General features: G+C 42.0%; 1 protein-coding gene across 4 annotated transcripts; it reads left to right on the top strand.

Annotated features, from left to right (window-relative positions):
• Window positions 1-325: 325 nt before the first annotated feature.
• On the top strand, window positions 326-18853 carry LOC306914725 (sodium channel protein type 4 subunit alpha A-like). Of its 4 annotated transcripts, none has more exons than XM_079491903.1 (15): window positions 326-566; window positions 668-841; window positions 1670-2026; window positions 5083-5562; window positions 9709-9844; window positions 10648-10802; window positions 10909-11082; window positions 11875-11997; window positions 13218-13499; window positions 13759-13812; window positions 14050-14187; window positions 14462-14563; window positions 16721-16991; window positions 17096-18631; window positions 18713-18853. In XM_079491903.1, the coding sequence occupies exons 1-14, from the start codon at window positions 447-449 to the stop codon at window positions 18382-18384; spliced, it is 3855 nt and encodes a 1284-aa protein (XP_079348029.1). In that variant the 5' UTR covers window positions 326-446; the 3' UTR covers window positions 18385-18631; window positions 18713-18853. The 4 variants fall into 4 exon arrangements, with proteins under 4 accessions (XP_079348029.1, XP_079348027.1, XP_079348028.1 ...); XM_079491901.1 differs by having other exon boundaries at window positions 14050-14191; window positions 14466-14563; XM_079491902.1 differs by lacking the exon at window positions 18713-18853 and having other exon boundaries at window positions 14050-14191; window positions 14466-14563; window positions 17096-18653.
• Window positions 18854-19225: the final 372 nt, after the last annotated feature.

The raw sequence follows: 19225 nt of genomic DNA, 5'->3' as shown, positions 1-19225 counted from the left end.
AGTTTCAGACTAATATTATCTACGCAGTGATATTCGTCTGGCCATGCCATGCTACAAATAATATCACTTTTACCCAATAAAAACAATGAAACATGGTTTCTTCCTTCCAAAAGTTTGTATCTTTTCTTTTCTTTTCTTTAAATCTCTGAATAGACATGTGATTCCTATGTTTATATCACCTCTCGTCCCATATGATAATGTTATTGAAATTCCGAGGCCACTCTAACCACTCCAATCTCAATTGTTATACAGATAATGGATCATTTTCTACTGTATCATGGGTTTCATATCCTCATCTGTAAAAGTGTTTCTCTTGTCCAGGTATAGACCTGGCGGAGGCTCAGAGGCCCTGTCATCCAAACTGGTACAAGTTTGCTGAGACCTACTTGAAGTGGGACTGCTGCGTGCATTGGATCGTCTTCAAAAAGTGGGTGCTCTTTGTGGTGATGGACCCCTTCGTCGACTTGGGCATCACCATTTGCATTGTGCTCAACACCCTCTTCATGGCAATGGAACACTATCCTATGACCCCCGAGTTTGAAAACGTTCTCTCCGTGGGGAACCTGGTGAATATGTAGCACGGTGCACCACTTACCACCAATTAAATGAACACTAATGATTCTGCTGTGCAGCTCTATGTAAATGAAAAAGTATTTCCTGCTTTTAGGTTTTTACTGGGATCTTTGCGGCGGAAATGTTCATCAAGCTTATCGCCATGGATCCCTACTACTACTTCCAAGTCAGCTGGAACATTTTTGACAGCATCATTGTCACACTCAGTCTGGTGGAGTTGTGTTTGGCAAATGTTCAGGGCTTGTCTGTGCTGCGGTCCTTCCGTCTGGTAAAGATAGGAAATTTGCTTTACAACATACCACATTACAACAGTTGCTTTTTGTTCCTATTTTATTCCATCTATATTCCCATAGTAATCATTGCTTATAGAGTGTTTGTTCAGTAACGGGGATCTCCCCATCTCTCCAGCCAGGGACGTGCAGAGAGTGTTAGAGAGGGTCTGAAATCCCGTAAGAGGGCACTTTTGGACAAAAATAGTGAAAATAGCAGATCTACAAGCTCTCAACGCATCGCAGCGCGACGTGTTGAGTGCTTGTAGATCAGCTATTTTCGGGCCGCAACCCAGCACTCTTTATCCACTGGAAAATGTGGTGCACGACATGGATTCCGAAACAAATTAGTTCAATGCAAAATGCTGCGTTCAAGTTCAGGAGACTTAAGAAAACGGCAATCCTCTTGAATGCTGCCTAAAAGAGAAAAGGGGGGTAACAACCCCACACAGATCATTTATCAGCTTCAACTTTTGTCTGCTCCCCCCCCTCAAATAATTTCACTTGTTTATCCTGTATGCTGTATGAGTTCTCTTTCCTGATAAAATTGGTATTCCAAAATGTATTTTCTGTTTACTAAAGATTTGTAGAGACCCCTGTTACTGAACAAATTGGAATTAAGAGCTATAACCAAGCTATATTTTGGGCATTCTTATATTATTATATTATATATTATATTATTATTATATTATATATTATTATTATTTCAAAAATAGCAGATCTACAAACGTGTAGATCGACCATTTTTGCCAATGCATGATGATGTATGAGGAAGTATCAGACAATGACATAACATTGTGTTTCTTTGCATGCTGTGATGGAGATAGCTTCGTGTCTTCAAATTGGCCAAGTCCTGGCCCACACTCAACATGCTGATCAAGATCATCGGAAACTCTGTGGGAGCGCTGGGAAACCTGACGTTGGTGCTGGCCATCATCGTGTTCATCTTTGCCGTCGTGGGCATGCAGCTCTTCGGCAAAAGCTACAAAGAATGCGTCTGCAAGATCGCAGATGACTGCGAGTTGCCGCGGTGGCATATGCACGACTTCTTCCACTCGTTCCTCATAGTGTTCCGTATCCTCTGCGGTGAGTGGATTGAAACCATGTGGGACTGCATGGAGGTGGCTGGAGCCGGGATGTGCCTGGTCGTGTTCATGATGGTCATGGTCATTGGAAACCTCGTGGTAAGTGCAGCCATATTCAGCCACTGTTCATAATCTGGTCCGAAATCTTAACCACTTTAACCCCAGGATCCATATTCTGAGGGAAAACTTTGAAACAACGCGTCGCACTGAAGCTTTTATTTCAGTGAAAAATACAGAGTGACTCCGCTCAACCATATGGGGTTTATGTGGTTAAAGGGCACCCTTTTAATCACACCTCTGAGCCTATGATTTCTTCCAGTACATAGTGACAAAAACAGTTGCAGAGCTGACCTGTATCGCACGATAGGTCAAATGCAAAACATTTCATTTCTTGTCTTTCATGACTGTTATTGCTGAATACTTGAGGTACTATAAATAGGACAATGTATTAGACAGAGTATTAAAAAAGATAGCCGGTGCTTAATCAGGATACATTGCTTAAGGATGTGCGTATTCTAAAGACCTCAGCCTTTCAACACTGATATCTGAACAGTCGTCCCTACTGTTAAGTTGTAAAGCTGGCAAACTGTTATCTCAAACCTTGCTAAATATTAGTGATTATAGCATTATAATTGCAGGGGATCTTGTTATCATGGAGGGGGGGCCTGGGGCTTAGCAGTGTGTGGTTGCCCCCCCCCCCCCCCCCCCCAGTTAAATGGCTCCAAGGACATGGGGTTAAAACTGTTTCCACTGGACCGCCTTACAGTGCACTCTAAATACACATGGTCTTATTAAACACATACATGAGAGCTTTGCAATGAAACGCAGGTGAACGTACCTCTGTTAAAGAATACTCATTCAGATATGTAGAGGAATAAACAAATTACAGAATTCAGCAAAATTAAAGTCATACTATAGAAATAAAATAGTAGGCCTATGCTGTAGTTTGGTGTTTACAGCCATTGACTTTGCTGTAGGGCTTGATGACACGCACAGTATTGCTATAGGACCTGCATCATGCAGTTTCTGCAGAGGCTTTGAATATAAACGTCGTACTATATTTCTATTGCTCCAACTGTGTGCGTCTCAGTTGACATTAAGCAACAGCAAACAGCAAATATTTGGAACTGTCCCTGACATATCTTGGCCCTACAGGACAAGGACAAGCAGATGATTAAGTTGATCACTTCCGTCTCATATTTACGATGAGAGCCAAAACCACTTCCTGTTGGTTTATTTATAGAGATGAAAAGGAAATGGATGAGCTAACAAAAGTGCTGCCAAATGATCGTGGTCTCTCTCTCGCTCGCTCTCTCTCTCTCTCTCTCTCTCTCTCTCTCTCTCAATTCAAAGGAGCTTTATTGGCATGAGAAAACATTTTGGGTGGTTAGCTCGTCATGTTTTTGTTTGTTTAATTTGTTCCAGTTTTCCCAGAAGTTGTTAGTTTTTATGGATTCCTCAATATCATGCAGCTGGTTTTCTCTCTCTCTCTCTCTCTCTCTCTCTCTCTCTCTCTCTCTCTCTCTCTCTCTCCCTCTCTCTCTCTCTCTCTCTCTCTCTCTCTCTCTCTCTCTCTCTCTCTCTCTCTCTCTCTCTCCCTCTCTCTCTCTAGTAGTGTAGTGTTTTAATTTATGGAAAAACGTAAAAGGTTGAAATATAGATATACAAGGTTTCTGCTCGATATTTGCTACTTCCGTACTGTAGGTTTTTTGTGTAGTATCGAGTGCCTACTCGACGCCTACTTTAGAACACAGTGCAAAGAGCTTTTTAAAACTTTCATGCTTTGTTTTTATCTGGATTCTCTCCATAGACTTTGCATTGAACTTTGCCACATTCTCAGAACATGGTAGCAAAACTAAACTGCTGGTTTGAATATCAAAAAACTGATACATGCCTAACCGTATAAAAATACAGTCAAATCAAACTGACACACACTGGGGTGTCTTCAAGGCAAATTACGCGATTGATGAGTGAGGGGCAACTATTTAAATCAAGTGACTCAATCCAGCACACAGTGGTTCTGACCTTGTGTATGTGCTAAGATCAAGTTTAAATGAGCAAGCTGCCACAGACTCAACAAACACAGCAGTGAAAGCTGAGTCAGCAGAGTTCGCAACATGAGGGACAGAGGGTCTTCAGAAAGGCCATATGGTAGCAGAATGAACTCAAATTGATGGGGAGGTAATCACATTGCCCCTCCCTTACTACTAGTAAAAAGGATTAGGCGCCCGAATTCTCAGCCTCAAATACAACCTCCAAAACAACTTTCCCAGCCAACTCGCCTAGTATAGTGGTCTGATCACTAGACTATGTATCCCACTGCCGCCAGTGTTTTTCCAACAACCGCAGACTATAGTATAGTTTTAGACCACGACAGGAGGGGCGCCGACACGTAATATTGAATCATGCCTTTCTTTCTTCTTCCTTCCCCATCCAACTCCCACCCTCCTCGCCACTTCCTGGGGCTTGGTCTTTGTCCGACTCAGCCATTTCTCTCTGCCCCATACTGATTCACAGCTCTCACACGGGAATGCATGAGATCAGCCTGCCCCAGGCCCATGTAATGGTGATCTCCCTCTAAACCTGGGAAATAGAAACCGAGAAATGGACTAACAGGTTTTAGACACTAAAGATAGCTACCTCTGCAACAGGCGGCAGACAACATAATATTTATTGATGTCCCATCACACGGCCAACTTGATATGCGTTATGTATATGAGCCACTCTTAAGTTTGTTTGCAGATCCAGGCCTGTACTTTGTCAGAGGAGTCGCCACTACGTTTTTAACAGTCAGTAATCAATTGCATATGTGTCCTTCTAGTGTTGAATAGTCTAGTATTGACCTTCTCATGTGTTGAACACTACTAGTTACTCTTCAAGATTAGTATAATTGTCAATCATCTTTGTGCTGGAAAATGTACCTGCAGACCAGGGCAGATTAATTTTGAGCTGCCATCGGTTATCATCAGTTTGCATACTTAATGCTTCTTCAAATAAGCATGGCCTATCTTATGTTATATCTCAAAATAATTTCTTTGTCATTTAATTCACAAGAACTATGAAAATGTATTCGCCAGGGCAGTTTTTACACATTGACAATCAATGTAAAATGGTGGCTGCCAACGTCTCATCTCAGTGCTGTATTTTTCCTTCAGGTATTGAACCTTTTCCTGGCCTTGTTGCTCAGCTCGTTCAGCAACCTTTCGGCAGGGGGTGAAGATGGAGAAATGAACAATCTTCAGATAGCCATCGGTCGGATTACCAGGGGCATCGACTGGACTAAAGCCTTCATCATTGGATTGGTCCTACAGTTGTTGGGCAAAAAGCCCAAAGACACACAGGAGGACAACTCGGGTGACATGGACCCAAAAACAGAAGCCATTGAAATGAACCACTTGGACACTGGTGAGAATTTAAAAATGGCGGACGGGATATGTAACTATTTGGTTGAAGGCAGGCCTTCAGGGTATTTTGTGGTGGATGGGGAGTTCGTTCTCACTGTTCCGATCGCCCAGGGAGAGTCAGACTTTGAAAACGTGGATGAAGATGATGATGATGATGATAATGATGATGATGATGATGAGAAGAACTCTGCATTGTCAGAGGAGGAGAACAAGAAAGAAGAAAAACACAAGGTAAGAGGAGTAGACAAGAGAGAAATGTAAGTTTACAAACCACGTACAATGAAGTACAATGTTATCTCCAGATTCCTTTTTACGTGAATCTAATTGAATGGCATAGAACAGTGCATGCCAAATGTGCAGGCATTAGGCAACAACAAACCATGCTTCCTGATTCCTTAGTGTGGCTTGGGTCCGATATGCCATCTATTATACATTTGAAAAGGTGTCCCCAAGACAGGAACAAAAGGCACCAGCTACTACGTCACTGACACACTGCAACACACACTGCAACAACCCACTAAACACACTAACACGTCACACACTTACCCTCCGCGTCGTTGGTTCCCTATCTCCTCATGTCGCGCCGCACGGCCACACTCAACACCAGCCGCGTAAAAATTGTCATCGCACTGCCACTAAAGCCGGCTCCCGTCCACACTCGCAAACAATATCAATATCAATAACAAACACAAACACGCCACAAGCACCGACACCCCCGCCTAATTTGTTGCCACGTCTATGAAAACAAGCACAGAAAAAATGCCATTCAACACGCTACTTACACACACTACCACTCGCTTACAATACGCGGACCTGGCAACACTACATTCCCTCTCCCATTTGCTCACAGCCCACCACGTGACCCACACAGGGAGGGAGACGATTGCGTGATGCTTCTATGTACAGGATTCTATAGGTCACCACTTTTGGTGTGACACACACACGGCTTCTGTTGGTAACAAGACAACTCACCCCTTTTCCGTTTTCCTCCCGGAATTTTCCCCAGTGAGGGGTGGGAGAGGCTGGACAGCAGACGGCTGGACTTTGAATTTCTCTAACTATAAACATTCACGACAGCAGACAGCCTAAGTACAAATATATTTATGAAAAGCTACTACAGTGAAGTCTGTTCACAGAAGTTGTTGTAGGCTATGTGGGTATTAAAGTAGATAAGACGCGTCAAATGGAGTCTGTACGGCTGGAGATAAACGGACACATGACGTCGGTGGGAGAGCAGATTTTGTGTGTTTCTAGAGCAGATTTTGTGTGTTTCTCTAACTATAAACATTCACGACAGCAGACAGCCGAAGTACAAATATATTTATGAAAAGCTACTACAGTGAAGTCTGTTCACAGAAGTTGTTGTAGGCTATGTGGGTATTATCTGACGAGGTACCATTTGAGTGGGAAAAACCTTACATATACTAAATAATACTAAATTGTTTATAGGGTCAATATAAGTAAAATAATATAGCCTTTCCACAGGAGTATCTTTTTATATTTTTCCAAAAAGAATACAAACAGCCAATAGCATATTACAAAGTTATCCCCCTCACTGGGGAAAATTCCGGGAGGAAAAACGGGCAGGCACCGGGGTGAGTTGTCCAGTATTCCTTCTGTTTACTATGCGTTGTCAACACGTGCTGAGTTGACAAACATTGACCGATTTCGGAGAAGACTGATAGTTTATCCTTTAGTAATTAGGCTGTGGAAGTATTCACACTAGGCAACTTTTGCATTTATTGGGATTGGCAATTTGGGGAGAAAAGGAGGAGGAGGAGGTGAACAAGCTCCACAACACCACATTGGCAGGTAGGCTCAAGGCTGCATTTATTTTCCTTCTTTTTCCTCTCGAGGGTGCATGGGATGATGGGATGATGTGAACCCCTCCAGCAGGCTAGGGAGCACCGCTCCGGTTAGCGGAAAATGACCGCGGGGTGCGGGTTGCCAGGTTTTTTTATAAGTAAAGTATTTACATTCAATTAAAAACATATATATATATAATACATTTTAATTTACGTCATATTTAGCGGCATTTCGACCTAATTTCTCTGTTCTTTGTCAATGGCAAATATTGAGACGTGTGGGGACTAAAGCTGTATATAGGAGGGCCCTCAAACACATTATTTCATAACTTTTCATCGTGCTCCTAAAAAAAAATGTGTGCTACTAGCCGCGATTACATACACAGTTAAAATAATAAGAAATTTGCGCCAACGACTGCGTCGACACCTGGCGTGGAACAAACGGGACGAACCGAGGCGCATATATGGATAACAACAACAACACTACACGTGCGCTGCAACACAAAACAGCTGCATACAACGCGTGTCACTGTGCACTTCTGTATCTGTGGACTTCTGTATCGCAACGCGGGGCAACGCAACTCTGGGATGAGCGGGCCGAAGGCCCGCGAAATTCTAGTGTCATACAATACAGTATGTGATGACAACTCAATGAAATTCTATTTCAAAGCAGCAGCTGAATGGAATATGGCAATATGTTTTCTTTATCCGAAAATAATAGTAGCTATGCTGAATGAAGGTTTCACTGGAAGATAACACTACCAGTTTGTACACATGCTTTTGCACTTTCCCCTCCTTCCTAAAGCATGTTGTCAAAGATTACCCAGACTCTAAGCTCCTACTAGGATTTCAAGCTCCCCACACCAAGCTGCCCCCTGATCTGTTGAAACACCTCAGGAGATCCTCCCTTGCTGCTCACCCCTCCCCATACCCATGTTTCCCACTATGGCGGATTATCCAGTAGCATATTGTATTACCAGTAGTCGGTAGTTAGTGTGCCTCTCTGTGCCTGTCATAGTCTCTCTTGTTTTAAAATACAACAATACAGTTCCCTGTGTTTATCTGTAATGGCTACATATTGCGCCATTTTTCAGAACTTGCAGAATTCGAACTTTCACAATTTGGCGGTGGTCATAATCAGAGTGGAAAATCAGATACAGGCAGAGGTGTCATGTGTGAGTTACTTGCCAGGTTCTCAGTAGCCTGGCTCCAGCCCTGAATCGCTAGCCACGCCCATTAAGAAAATATGTTCTGGATAATGAAGTGAAACAAAATGAAAATTCAGACTAGGTTCTCAGAGTTGCGGATATCCAAACGTTGGCATTCCTCACCCTCTGTGTCAGTTTTCATGTCCAGTGCTGTCCTTTTCCTAGTAATGTTTGTCTCTTATTGTTCAGTCTGCTTTTTTGTTATTGTGTTGTTGCCTTCTTAGTTCTTACAGTACATCCCTTCCCCAAAAGGACCACAATGGAAACAAGCCTTCTGGCTTTTTCTCAGCTTGTATCCTTTTCTGCATTCATCTCTGCTATTTGTGAGCAGCTGAATCCCATTTCTCCAAATCAGCCACTCCTATGACTTTAGTCAATTTCAGTCAGGTAACCCAGTTAGCCCACATGACCCTGGTCCGCTGACCAAACTATCTCTGCCAAGAGGAGATAGTTTGGAGTATTAATTGAACTGTGACACTGGGGCGACCCGATAGCTCAATTCCCGGCCGGACGGACCATTCGCTGCATGTCACTCCCATAAGCTACTGTTTCCTGTCTCACTACACCGTACCATCAGAAATAAAGGTCAAATAAAACAATAACTCCACATCGTATAGAGGGACATCACAATATACTGTATGACACAGAGTTCAAGTCAGGTACAGCATACCCTTGCTAGTGGGTATGCTTTCCCTGCCTACAGTGTCTTCCTCTCCGCTTTCCTACTCTACTTCACTGCTAGTTTTATAGTATTCCACATTAGACACCTTGCTGTTAATGAGAATAAGTTTGTTCCTTTTTTTTTTTTTTTTTTAAGATATTTTTTTGCAGCTTACGCCTTTTATTGGTTTTTGAAGGGACAGACAGTAGGCTGACAGGAAACGGGAGAGAGATGGGGGAAGACATGCAGTAAAGGCCGTGTCGGGCTCGGGAGTCGAACCTGCGGCACACTGCGACTGGATTACCAGTCGGGTGCCCAGACGGTTACGCCACCGCCTGGGCCATAAGTTTGTTCCTTGATTCTGTCCTTTTGAAGGACAATTATATTGAAGCGTCTAATGCACCTGGAGTTGAGATTAACCTAGCCCCTCTCGGGACCCGGGAGTTTCTGAAATTTGGATGTTACTTTACGTAGGGTCCCTATGCATTTATTCCATGTGTCATGGTACACGGATGTACATACCCTCCGTGCAGGCCGTGCTGCGGCCTTTTGGTGGTGGTGAGATGTTTCAAAAGAAGCATAAATCGGCTATAGGAGACAACGAAAACGTGAGAGAATTTTCATTTGGCGCAGAAGCCGTTAAGTATTTTTAATTTGTTTGACCGTTCTTTCTTTCTTTCTTTCTTTCATTCTTTCTTTCTAGCTGATGGCTGCATTGGATGATGATGATGATTCTTCGGTATGTAGCACAGTGGACTACCAGCCACCTGAGCCTGAACCTGAGCCGGAGGAAGAGGAAGAGGCTGAGCCAGTGGAACCAGAGTCCTGCTTCACTGACAGTATGAGCAGAACCACAATACAACAGACAGAAGTTATTTTGTCCATCACAGTGTCTGTTTATGCCCTCGCTCATAGATGACAATTTAGTAATTGTGCATTAATGTAATAACTCTGTATACTTGATGGGTATTTTTTAGCCTGGTTAACCACTCCCCCTTGAAATCACATGGGGGAGTGGTTAACAGGGCTAGGTAATATTGTGATTAGGAGTGAAAAGCTTTATTGAAACTATTTGATTTATGTATCGATGAAAGTAATTATGTCCGATAATGTTGTTAATGTTTCCAATAATTTCACCAAACGTGAATGCTTATCAGTGTTCCAAAATCAAAAAGTAATATTTAACTGCTGGGTATTAAGCAATTTCGTTTGGATTCGGATAACTTTTTTCTTTTTTTTAAGATATTTTCTTTTTTGCGTTTTTGCCTTTATTGATAGGGTACAGTAATTAGACAGGAAAGGGGGAGAGAGATGGGGGAAGACATGCGGCAAAGGCCAACGGGCTCGGGACTCGACCCGCGACACGCCGTCAGGCTGGATTACCGGCCTAGGTGCCTGGACTGCTCAGCTGCGGCCCAGGCCTTGTGATGATCATTTACCACCATTTTGTACTTTTATTACCTCATCTACAGTTATTTTGTGGTCTAATTTAATCACATACATTTATCAAATAGTTGAACATTGTAATTATGAAAATAACAGTTATTTGCAGCCCTAATAGTTATGTGAGATTTTGAGCTCATTATGGACAGACTTTTATTGAAACGAACGACTAATATGGACAACGTCCCTCTCCCCTCAGACTGCGTGAGGCGCTGGCCTTGTCTAACTGCGGACATCACTCAGGGTCCTGGCAAGAAATGGTGGAACCTCAGACGGACGTGCTTCACCATCGTAGAGCACGACTACTTTGAGACTTTCATCATCTTCATGATCCTCCTCAGCAGCGGAGCTCTTGTGAGTGCTGTCAGCGAATCATGAATCAGTAATGAGCAATTATTCTTTTTATTACTTTGTTTTCCCATACATTGAGATTTGTTTTAACATCTACTACCTTTCACAGGCGTTTGAAGACATATACATCGAGAGACGGCGAACTATCAAAATTATCCTTGAGTACGCAGATAAAATTTTCACCTATGTCTTTATCATTGAGATGCTCCTTAAGTGGGTGGCGTATGGCTACAAGACTTACTTCACCAATGCCTGGTGCTGGTTGGACTTCTTCATTGTGGGTGTAAGTTTTTATGCTGAGGTTTTGTTACACACATTCATGTAAAATTGACACAATACTGTTTAACTTTACCTTGGTTCATTGGTTTAAATACAAATGCTTTCAGTTTTGCATGGAATTTTGTATACATATTTAGTTAAACCCAAGTCACGTGTAGTAGAATAATGATTGAAACTTTCATATAGGTTACACTGCTAGCCACACCTAGCCACAAGCACAACCCAATCGTGATGTTAGCATCTGTTATACCTCAAGTGTCAGTGGTTAAATGGTTACTGTACTGTTACATCACAATTGTGCTGCTGCCAGCAATGCAACCTGGTTAAAGGTTTCAACCAGTAGAGGCCAGTGGTAAATAGCAAATGGTGCATTACTGCATTTATATAGCACATTTATTCAAATATAGATAGATAGATAGATAGATAGATAGATAGATAGATAGATAGATAGATAGATAGATAGATAGATAGATAGATACTTTATTGATCCCCGAGGGGAAATTCAGATTATTCCCATAGCTCATACAGGCATACAATAAGGTTAAAAAACATCCCAAAAAGGGGGGCACATGCATTACATTCACCCAATCACACATACTGTACACATACTGTACATTCACATACAGACAGTGGAGGAAAGCACAGTAACCATGGGGGAGCTGGGGATGGAACCGTGATGCTTTCCCAAGCAGCCTCTACCTCCTGAGACATGCAACTATAGTTCACTGCCAGAGTATAGTTCATTTTAAAGACCTTTACAGCCCTTAAATAAGACATTCTTTTCATTCTTCTACAGATATCCATTATTAGTTTGGTTGCCAACTGGATAGGCTACTCTGACCTAGGACCAATCAAATCTCTCAGAACCCTAAGGGCCCTGAGACCACTCCGAGCACTTTCAAGATTTGAAGGAATGAGGGTAAGTAATTGGCTATAAAACAAAATGTATATATATAATATTATGCACATACTGTACAGTACAGTACTACTGAGTACTGTGCCATAAAACTTGTATAATCTGCATACCTAACGTTGTTCTACAAATGCCAACAATGATTGCATTATTATACTAACTCGACTGGCTTTTCCTTACCATGATTGCAGACTGCATGCTTACACCTGGCTGGGTGGAATATAACATTTGGCTGAGGTAAGGGCACTTTGATGTTTTGAAGGAACAGACCATAACAGACCGTTAACTGGTGGCCATGGTTGTCACTGAATATGGCTCACAATGTATACTTATGTATACTATACAAAGTTGACATTACTGCTGAGTGCTGACCGATCAAAGTTTCCAAACCAAACCATGATTTGTTTGATTTTTGAGTCATTGGATTCCATTCATTTCAGTATGATATAATAATCTATTTAGAAAATTGTGTTTTTGTCAAAGTTTCAATGAAAAGTAGTAAAAAGCGCTTGGGACAAAACCTCTTAACTCCATTGGACCCTCAACAAACTGTCTGCTAAAACAGCGAACTCCACCACCTCTCCCCCTCTCATGGACGTAATTGACAATACCTATATAAAGTCACAAGTTTTCAAAATATAAGATTTTCTTCATTTCCTGAAAATGCACATTTTTCATTTCCTGAAAAATGCACATTTTTCATTTCCTGAAAAATTTACATTTTGGAGTCACCGGTAAGTGGTTTCTTCCCGACAGCATAGATATAACAAGATAATAATAACCATAATAATAATAATTATTATTATTTTAAAAGTTTTATAGGTGGTGATTTGTATGCCTTTATTGATAGTACAATAGGTAGACAGGAAGGTGGTAGGGGGGCTTTGGGGTTATATTCTATATGAAAATTGGGCATTAGAGATATTACATTTTGAAAAAATAATATTCACCATAATGACTGACTAATGACTTGCTCCAAGTGTTATGACTGGGCTTTTGCAAATTCTGGTTGAAATCATTCTTATTTTTGTGAAAAGGGGAATTAACTTTGTGAATTTAAAAGGAGGAATACAAATGATAATAATAATTATGGACTTTAGATAAAAGTGGGACATTTAGGTTTTCCCAGTATGCTACTCTATCCCAGTATGCAGCTCCCTTCAGGTAGTGCCACCCTGTGGACACAGTTGACTACTGGTAAATGTAAACTGTTGTCTGCTGTGCAGGTGGTGGTTGGAGCTCTCGTTGGAGCCATTCCCTCCATCTTCAATGTGCTGCTGGTGTGTCTCATCTTCTGGCTCATCTTCAGCATCATGGGGGTCAACATGTTTGCTGGAAAGTTCTATCGCTGCGTCAACACCACGACAGATGAGCTGTTCCCCATGAGTGAGGTGAACAACTTCAGTGACTGCATGGCCCTCAAAGAGGCCACACAGCAGGCCCACTGGACCAACGTCAAGGTCAACTATGACAACGTTGGATTGGGGTACCTATCTTTACTTCAAGTGGTGAGGAAGACTGTTTTCACCAATATATACTTGTGCTGAACACAATGTATGTTCACTCTGTGGAGCATCCCTTTCTTGTTATTATTATGTTCTAAACAGCAAATTCATGTATGACAATAAAATTTAACTTGAGATAGACCTACTACACAGTTACTGTAAGTCCTCAATGTATCAATTTAGTAACTCCAAAAGTATACATTGGTTACATTTACATGTGTAGATCTATACATTTTCATTTAAATGTGTTTTTTATTTGCAGTCAACATTCAAAGGCTGGATGGATATAATGTACGCTGCTGTGGACTCGCGAGAGGTGAGTGTTTAAATCTGTCAGCATATTGGTGTATTTTACATCAAAATGGATTTGATAGATTATACATTATGCAAGGGATAATGAATAGGTGGTCATTGTTGATAAATAAATCACTGACAGCGTGATTAGCCACCGACGCGGAGTGGCAGTGGCTTCATTATCCCGCTTATTAAACGGCTACTTAATACATAAATTAATACATTTACCCAAAAGTGACAACTTTTCTTTTAACTTTAGGTGGGGGAGCAGCCTTCATATGAGATCAACCTTTACATGTACATGTACTTTGTCATCTTCATCATCTTTGGCTCGTTCTTCACACTAAATCTCTTCATCGGTGTCATAATTGACAATTTCAACCAGCAGAAGAAAAAGATGAGTGCCATATACTGTTTGAATTAAGAATTTAATTATTTTGGAATTAGAGGTCTTCATGGGTCCGAAATGATGGACCTGAACCCTAATGGACCTCTGAAATTCGTTCCGAGATCCAATTGATTATGGGATATTACAGAACCTCAGGTTTTTGGTTCGGGTGGACCCTTGAAGACCTAGCAATATCATGTTGCTGTGTACATTACACCCATAATTCCGTTTTAAATACTGACTGCATATAATGACTATACATTTCTTTGGGTTATCCCTTCACGGAGATAAAGACCTCTTCATGACTGAGGATCAAAAGAAATACTATGCGGCCATGAAGAAACTTGGTTCCAAGAAGAAACAGAAACCCATCCCACGACCAACAGTAGGTTACAGCCTCATTCTGTAGAGATAAAGATAAAGTACAGTGAGTCGGCCATTATTGCATACCGGTAATAAACCCAGATGATGCAGGACCAATGTGACTTTGCAACAATGCCGAGTTAGGCTACTGCATTGTCCCACATTTATTTATTTGCTTACAAGATTTTAGGAAGAACTGTCCATTCAAGTATATGAATAGAACTGCATCCATTTATTTTCTTTTGAAAAGAAAATGCCTGCGGTCAGATCAATCAACAATCAACAGAGGCAGAATAGTGATTTGTCATCCAAATAACACAGATCACAGAATACCTCAAATACAATCATACAGGTACTTGCATGGTCACAGCCCATACAGAGTTATGATTCATTATGCTAGACACTAAGGTTTAAAAGTACACAAAAATGTGTTTCTGAAAGCAACAGACACTTGATTCAGCACTACCTTGTTTTATATGGCAATGCCCCAAATCAGTGTTAGCCAGTATAGCCAGATAAAGATAAAACACATGAGGGCAGCTGTTCAGTGGAATTCAGAGGTAGGCTGGAATACTCTGTGTATTCCGACCCTGCCCCCATCACTGTGATTGGCTAATCGCATAGCTCCTGTTCACAAAACTCCAGTAGGAAATATGCCACGACACAGAAATTAAATACACTCAAAACAGCATTATATTTCCAAGTATAATGTTGTCATGTCATGTCATGTTGTCTTAAATCAGGGCACACTGTCAACACATAATAATGATCATCATCATATCATATCATCATATCATCATCACATCATCATCATATCATACCATCATATCATCATACTATAATTAACTCAATGTCTGTCTGTCTGAATGAATGTCTGTGTGTCAGAAACACTGCCGTAGCTCCTCACTGCCTGCACCAATCGCTCCCACTTTTTTTTTTCTTAACAAAGCCCCTTTTCCAATTTAACAAATTATAAATGAATAACGAATTTATTAGTGAATTAAATATTCCCATCCACTTACATGGGAAAATGCGAAAACTCACATAAAGTATTTTTCTCTCAGAAACCGTCTGAGCTAGTTACAACACTTGTTCATAATAATTATTAAAATTAATGTAATGAATAATTACATCAGTCAGCCTCATGGTGGCGCTATAACATTCCACTTTACATTTTGCCTTATAACTCTTGAACCGTAGGTTCAAGAGTTACTTTCCCTGGATTCCTTGCATCATGACGCATCTCCGCATATAGGCTATGCCCATTTGCATCAGGATAGATTTTCCGCCATTTTGAATTTTCTTCAAAACACACTTTTTGCTCTTTCACCTACAGCTTTTGTGCAAATCTCACAAAAAATCGGTACACACGATGTCTGGACCTATCATAGAATTTTCATAGTCCGTATCGTTCGGCTGTAATCGGCGTCCAAAGGTAGTGTGAGGGGCCTGTTTTACAAAAAATGACACAAATCACCAATGGAATGTCCAATCCACCCCAAATTTCATTCACATGATGTGGAAATCTCAAACGTTTGTTGCAAAAACATGCTTTTGGGGAGATAAAGCGCTAAACGTTTGTTGCAAAAACATGGTTTTGGGGAGATAAAGTGCGCGCTCTGGCAAAAACAGCTAATCTACAAGCTCACAACATCACAGGTTGCAAAAGCCATGAGTTTTCTCAAGCCAGAGCTCAGAATTGTGGGACGCAAATGCACCTACAATTTGATCTGTGCGACTCACAAAATACATTTGGGAGTACCTGTGCAACTGTCCATAGTTTCTGTGGTGCATGTCAAACTGGGGGGCCTACATACTTTTCAAATGGGGGTCTGTGGGCTAATAAGTGTAAATGTTGCGGTCCTTGCCATGAACATATTTCCCTACCATGCATTTGTCTGAATACTTTCATGTTATAGTGCTGTTTTTATTCATTAAAAAAACACAAATATATTATACAAGTTAAAATGAACGGCATTTATGGGGGGCAATAGCTCACAACGGGTAAGGACTAGTATATATAATAATAATAATAATAATAATAATAATAATAATAATAATAATAATAATAATAATATATAATATTGCTACAATGTGTGTTTCATACACTTTAGACTTTGACTTTAGTAAATTTTGAAAGTCAATAACATGAATATGTGTTTCTCTCTCACGTTTGAAGAACCCAATCCAGGGAGTCGTTTATGACCTCATCAGTCAGCAGATGTTTGACATCTTCATCATGGTCCTCATTTGCCTCAACATGGTGACCATGATGGTGGAGACGGACAACCAAAGTGCAGAGAAAGAGGAGTTCCTCTTTAAAATCAACCTTGCCTTCATCATCGTCTTCACCGGAGAGTGCGTATTAAAGCTGTTTGCCCTGCGACAATACTTCTTTTCCAATGGATGGAACGTTTTTGACTTTGTCGTGGTCATCTTGTCTATATGCGGTATGTTTCAGAGGATACAGTTTAGAATTTTAGAATTCTACTTTAATCATGGTAAGGAGGAAAATACATCGTTCCTAACTGCTGTGCTTTTCATTTCATTTCAGGGCTATTGCTTGCTGATATCATAGAGAAGTATTTTGTGTCTCCCACTCTGTTCAGAGTGATCCGACTGGCCAGAATAGGCAGGATTCTGCGCCTCATCAAAGGAGCAAAGGGTATTCGGACACTGCTGTTTGCTCTGATGATGTCTCTTCCTGCCTTATTCAATATCGGCCTCCTACTATTCTTGATCATGTTTATCTGGTCCATTTTTGGCATGTCCAACTTTGCCTATGTCAAGAAGCAGGCCGGCATAGACGACATGTTTAATTTTGAGACGTTTGGTGGCAGCCTCGTCTGCCTGTTTCAAGTTACGACATCAGCGGGATGGGACGGCCTTTTGCTCCCTATGATGAACACGGAATATCCAGACTGTGATCCAGACTTTGAGAACCCTGGCTCGGACGTGAAGGGAAATTGCGGCAATCCAGCGATGGGCATGATGTTTTTCTGCAGCTACCTCATCATCTCCTTCTTGGTGGTGGTTAACATGTATATTGCCATCATCTTGGAGAACTTCAATGTGGCCCAGGAGGAGAGCGGTGACGCACTGTGCGAGGAAGACTTCGACATGTTCTACGAGACCTGGGAAAAGTTTGACCTGGAGGGCACCCAGTTCATCGACTACTTGCAGATTTCCAATTTCTGCGACGCGCTGCAGGCGCCGCTGAGGGTGGCCAAGCCCAACCGGCTCCGTCTGATCGCAATGGACATGCCCCTTGTGATCGGGGACAGGATTCACTGCCTGGACATCTTGGCGGCCGTCTGTCAGATGGTCCTGGGAGACACGGTGGAGATGGCAGCGATGAGGGAGAGCATCCAGGTCTCTTTCATCTTGAACAACCCCACCTCAGACTCATTTGCGCCCATCACCACGACTCTATGCCACAAAGAGCAGGAGTGGGCTGCCGTGGTCATCCAGAGGGCCTACCGCAAGCGTCTGCTCAAACGCTCCATACGTCATGCCTCCTTCATTCGCCGCTCCAAGAGGTTGAAGATGAAGGATGAGGTTGCGCCGGAAACAGAGGGCCTGCTGGCACGGAAAATGGAAATGTTCTATGGGAGCAAGGCGGACCTTGCAGAAGAGATGGATCAGGCTTCGTTACGAGGGCCACAGTGCCCGGGCCATGTTAATCCAGAGACTCTGGATACTGGGTCCCCGAACGGCGCAGAACCGTTTGGGCCGAATCTCATGGTTGTGCCTGTAGAGGTCACCAATGAGGTCATGCTACACTCTGCCCCCCACAGACAGCTCTCCACGTTGCAGGGATACTTACGAGAAACAGTTGTATAACACACAGTACAAGGAAATTCACTGTGTATCCCTTTGTTTGAAGAAACTTCAATAATTCCTGTTTTGTTCTTCCCCCAAGTGATCCAGAAATTATTAATTGGCCTGAGAGAAGTATAAAAATCTAATTATAACTGTAATTTTCTTCTCTCCTAATTATCTTATGTCAAAATTATCACAATGTATGCACAGAATTTTCTTCTCTCCTAATTACAATGCAAAGATTATCGCAATATATCCACCGCCAAATGTGAATGGATGGGACTGGTAGAAGCAGCATAATGGATGGGACTGGTAGAAGCAGCATAATGGATGGGACTGGTAGAAGCAGCATAATGGATGGGACTGGTAGAAGCAGCATTCATCTTGATTAAGTAGGTCAGAGTGACTTTTGTCTTTATCAGCCCAAGGAGGGTGTCATTGCTGAGGTGGAGCCCCATCAGCTTGCAGTACTTAACGCATGTTGTAGATATCAGGGTGTCATTGCTGAGGTGGAGCCCCATCAGCTTGCAGTACTTAACGCATGTTGTAGATATCAGGGTGTCATTGCTGAGGTGGAGCCCCATCAGCTTGCAGTACTTAACGCATGTTGTAGATATCAGGGTGTCATTGCTGAGGTGGAGCCCCATCAGCTTGCAGTACTTAACGCATGTTGTAGATATCAGGGTGTCATTGCTGAGGTGGAGCCCCATCAGCTTGTGTGCGTGTGTTTGTTTTCTGGCTAGCTGCTAGTAAATGCTTGCAAGTCTGCATTACCTGCTGTATGGGAATATCCAACATCAAAAAATCCTAGTAATGTGTGTGTGTGTGTGTGTGTGTGTGCGTGTGCGTGTGCGCGTGCGCG

The sequence above is a fragment of the Electrona antarctica genome, assembly GCF_951216825.1.
Source record: "Electrona antarctica genome assembly, chromosome: 22".
Lineage (NCBI taxonomy): Eukaryota > Metazoa > Chordata > Actinopteri > Myctophiformes > Myctophidae > Electrona > Electrona antarctica.
This window is presented reverse-complemented; position numbering and strand designations above follow the sequence as displayed.

Coding starts and splice junctions, on each gene's coding strand:
- LOC306914725 (XM_079491903.1), top strand. CDS start 447: ATGGACCCCTTCGTCGACTTGGGCATCACCATTTGCATTGTGCTCAAC. Junction 567..667: donor TTCTCTCCGTGGGGAACCTG/GTGAATATGTAG, acceptor TCCTGCTTTTAG/GTTTTTACTGGGATCTTTGC. Junction 2,027..5,082: donor TGGTCATTGGAAACCTCGTG/GTAAGTGCAGCC, acceptor TTTTTCCTTCAG/GTATTGAACCTTTTCCTGGC.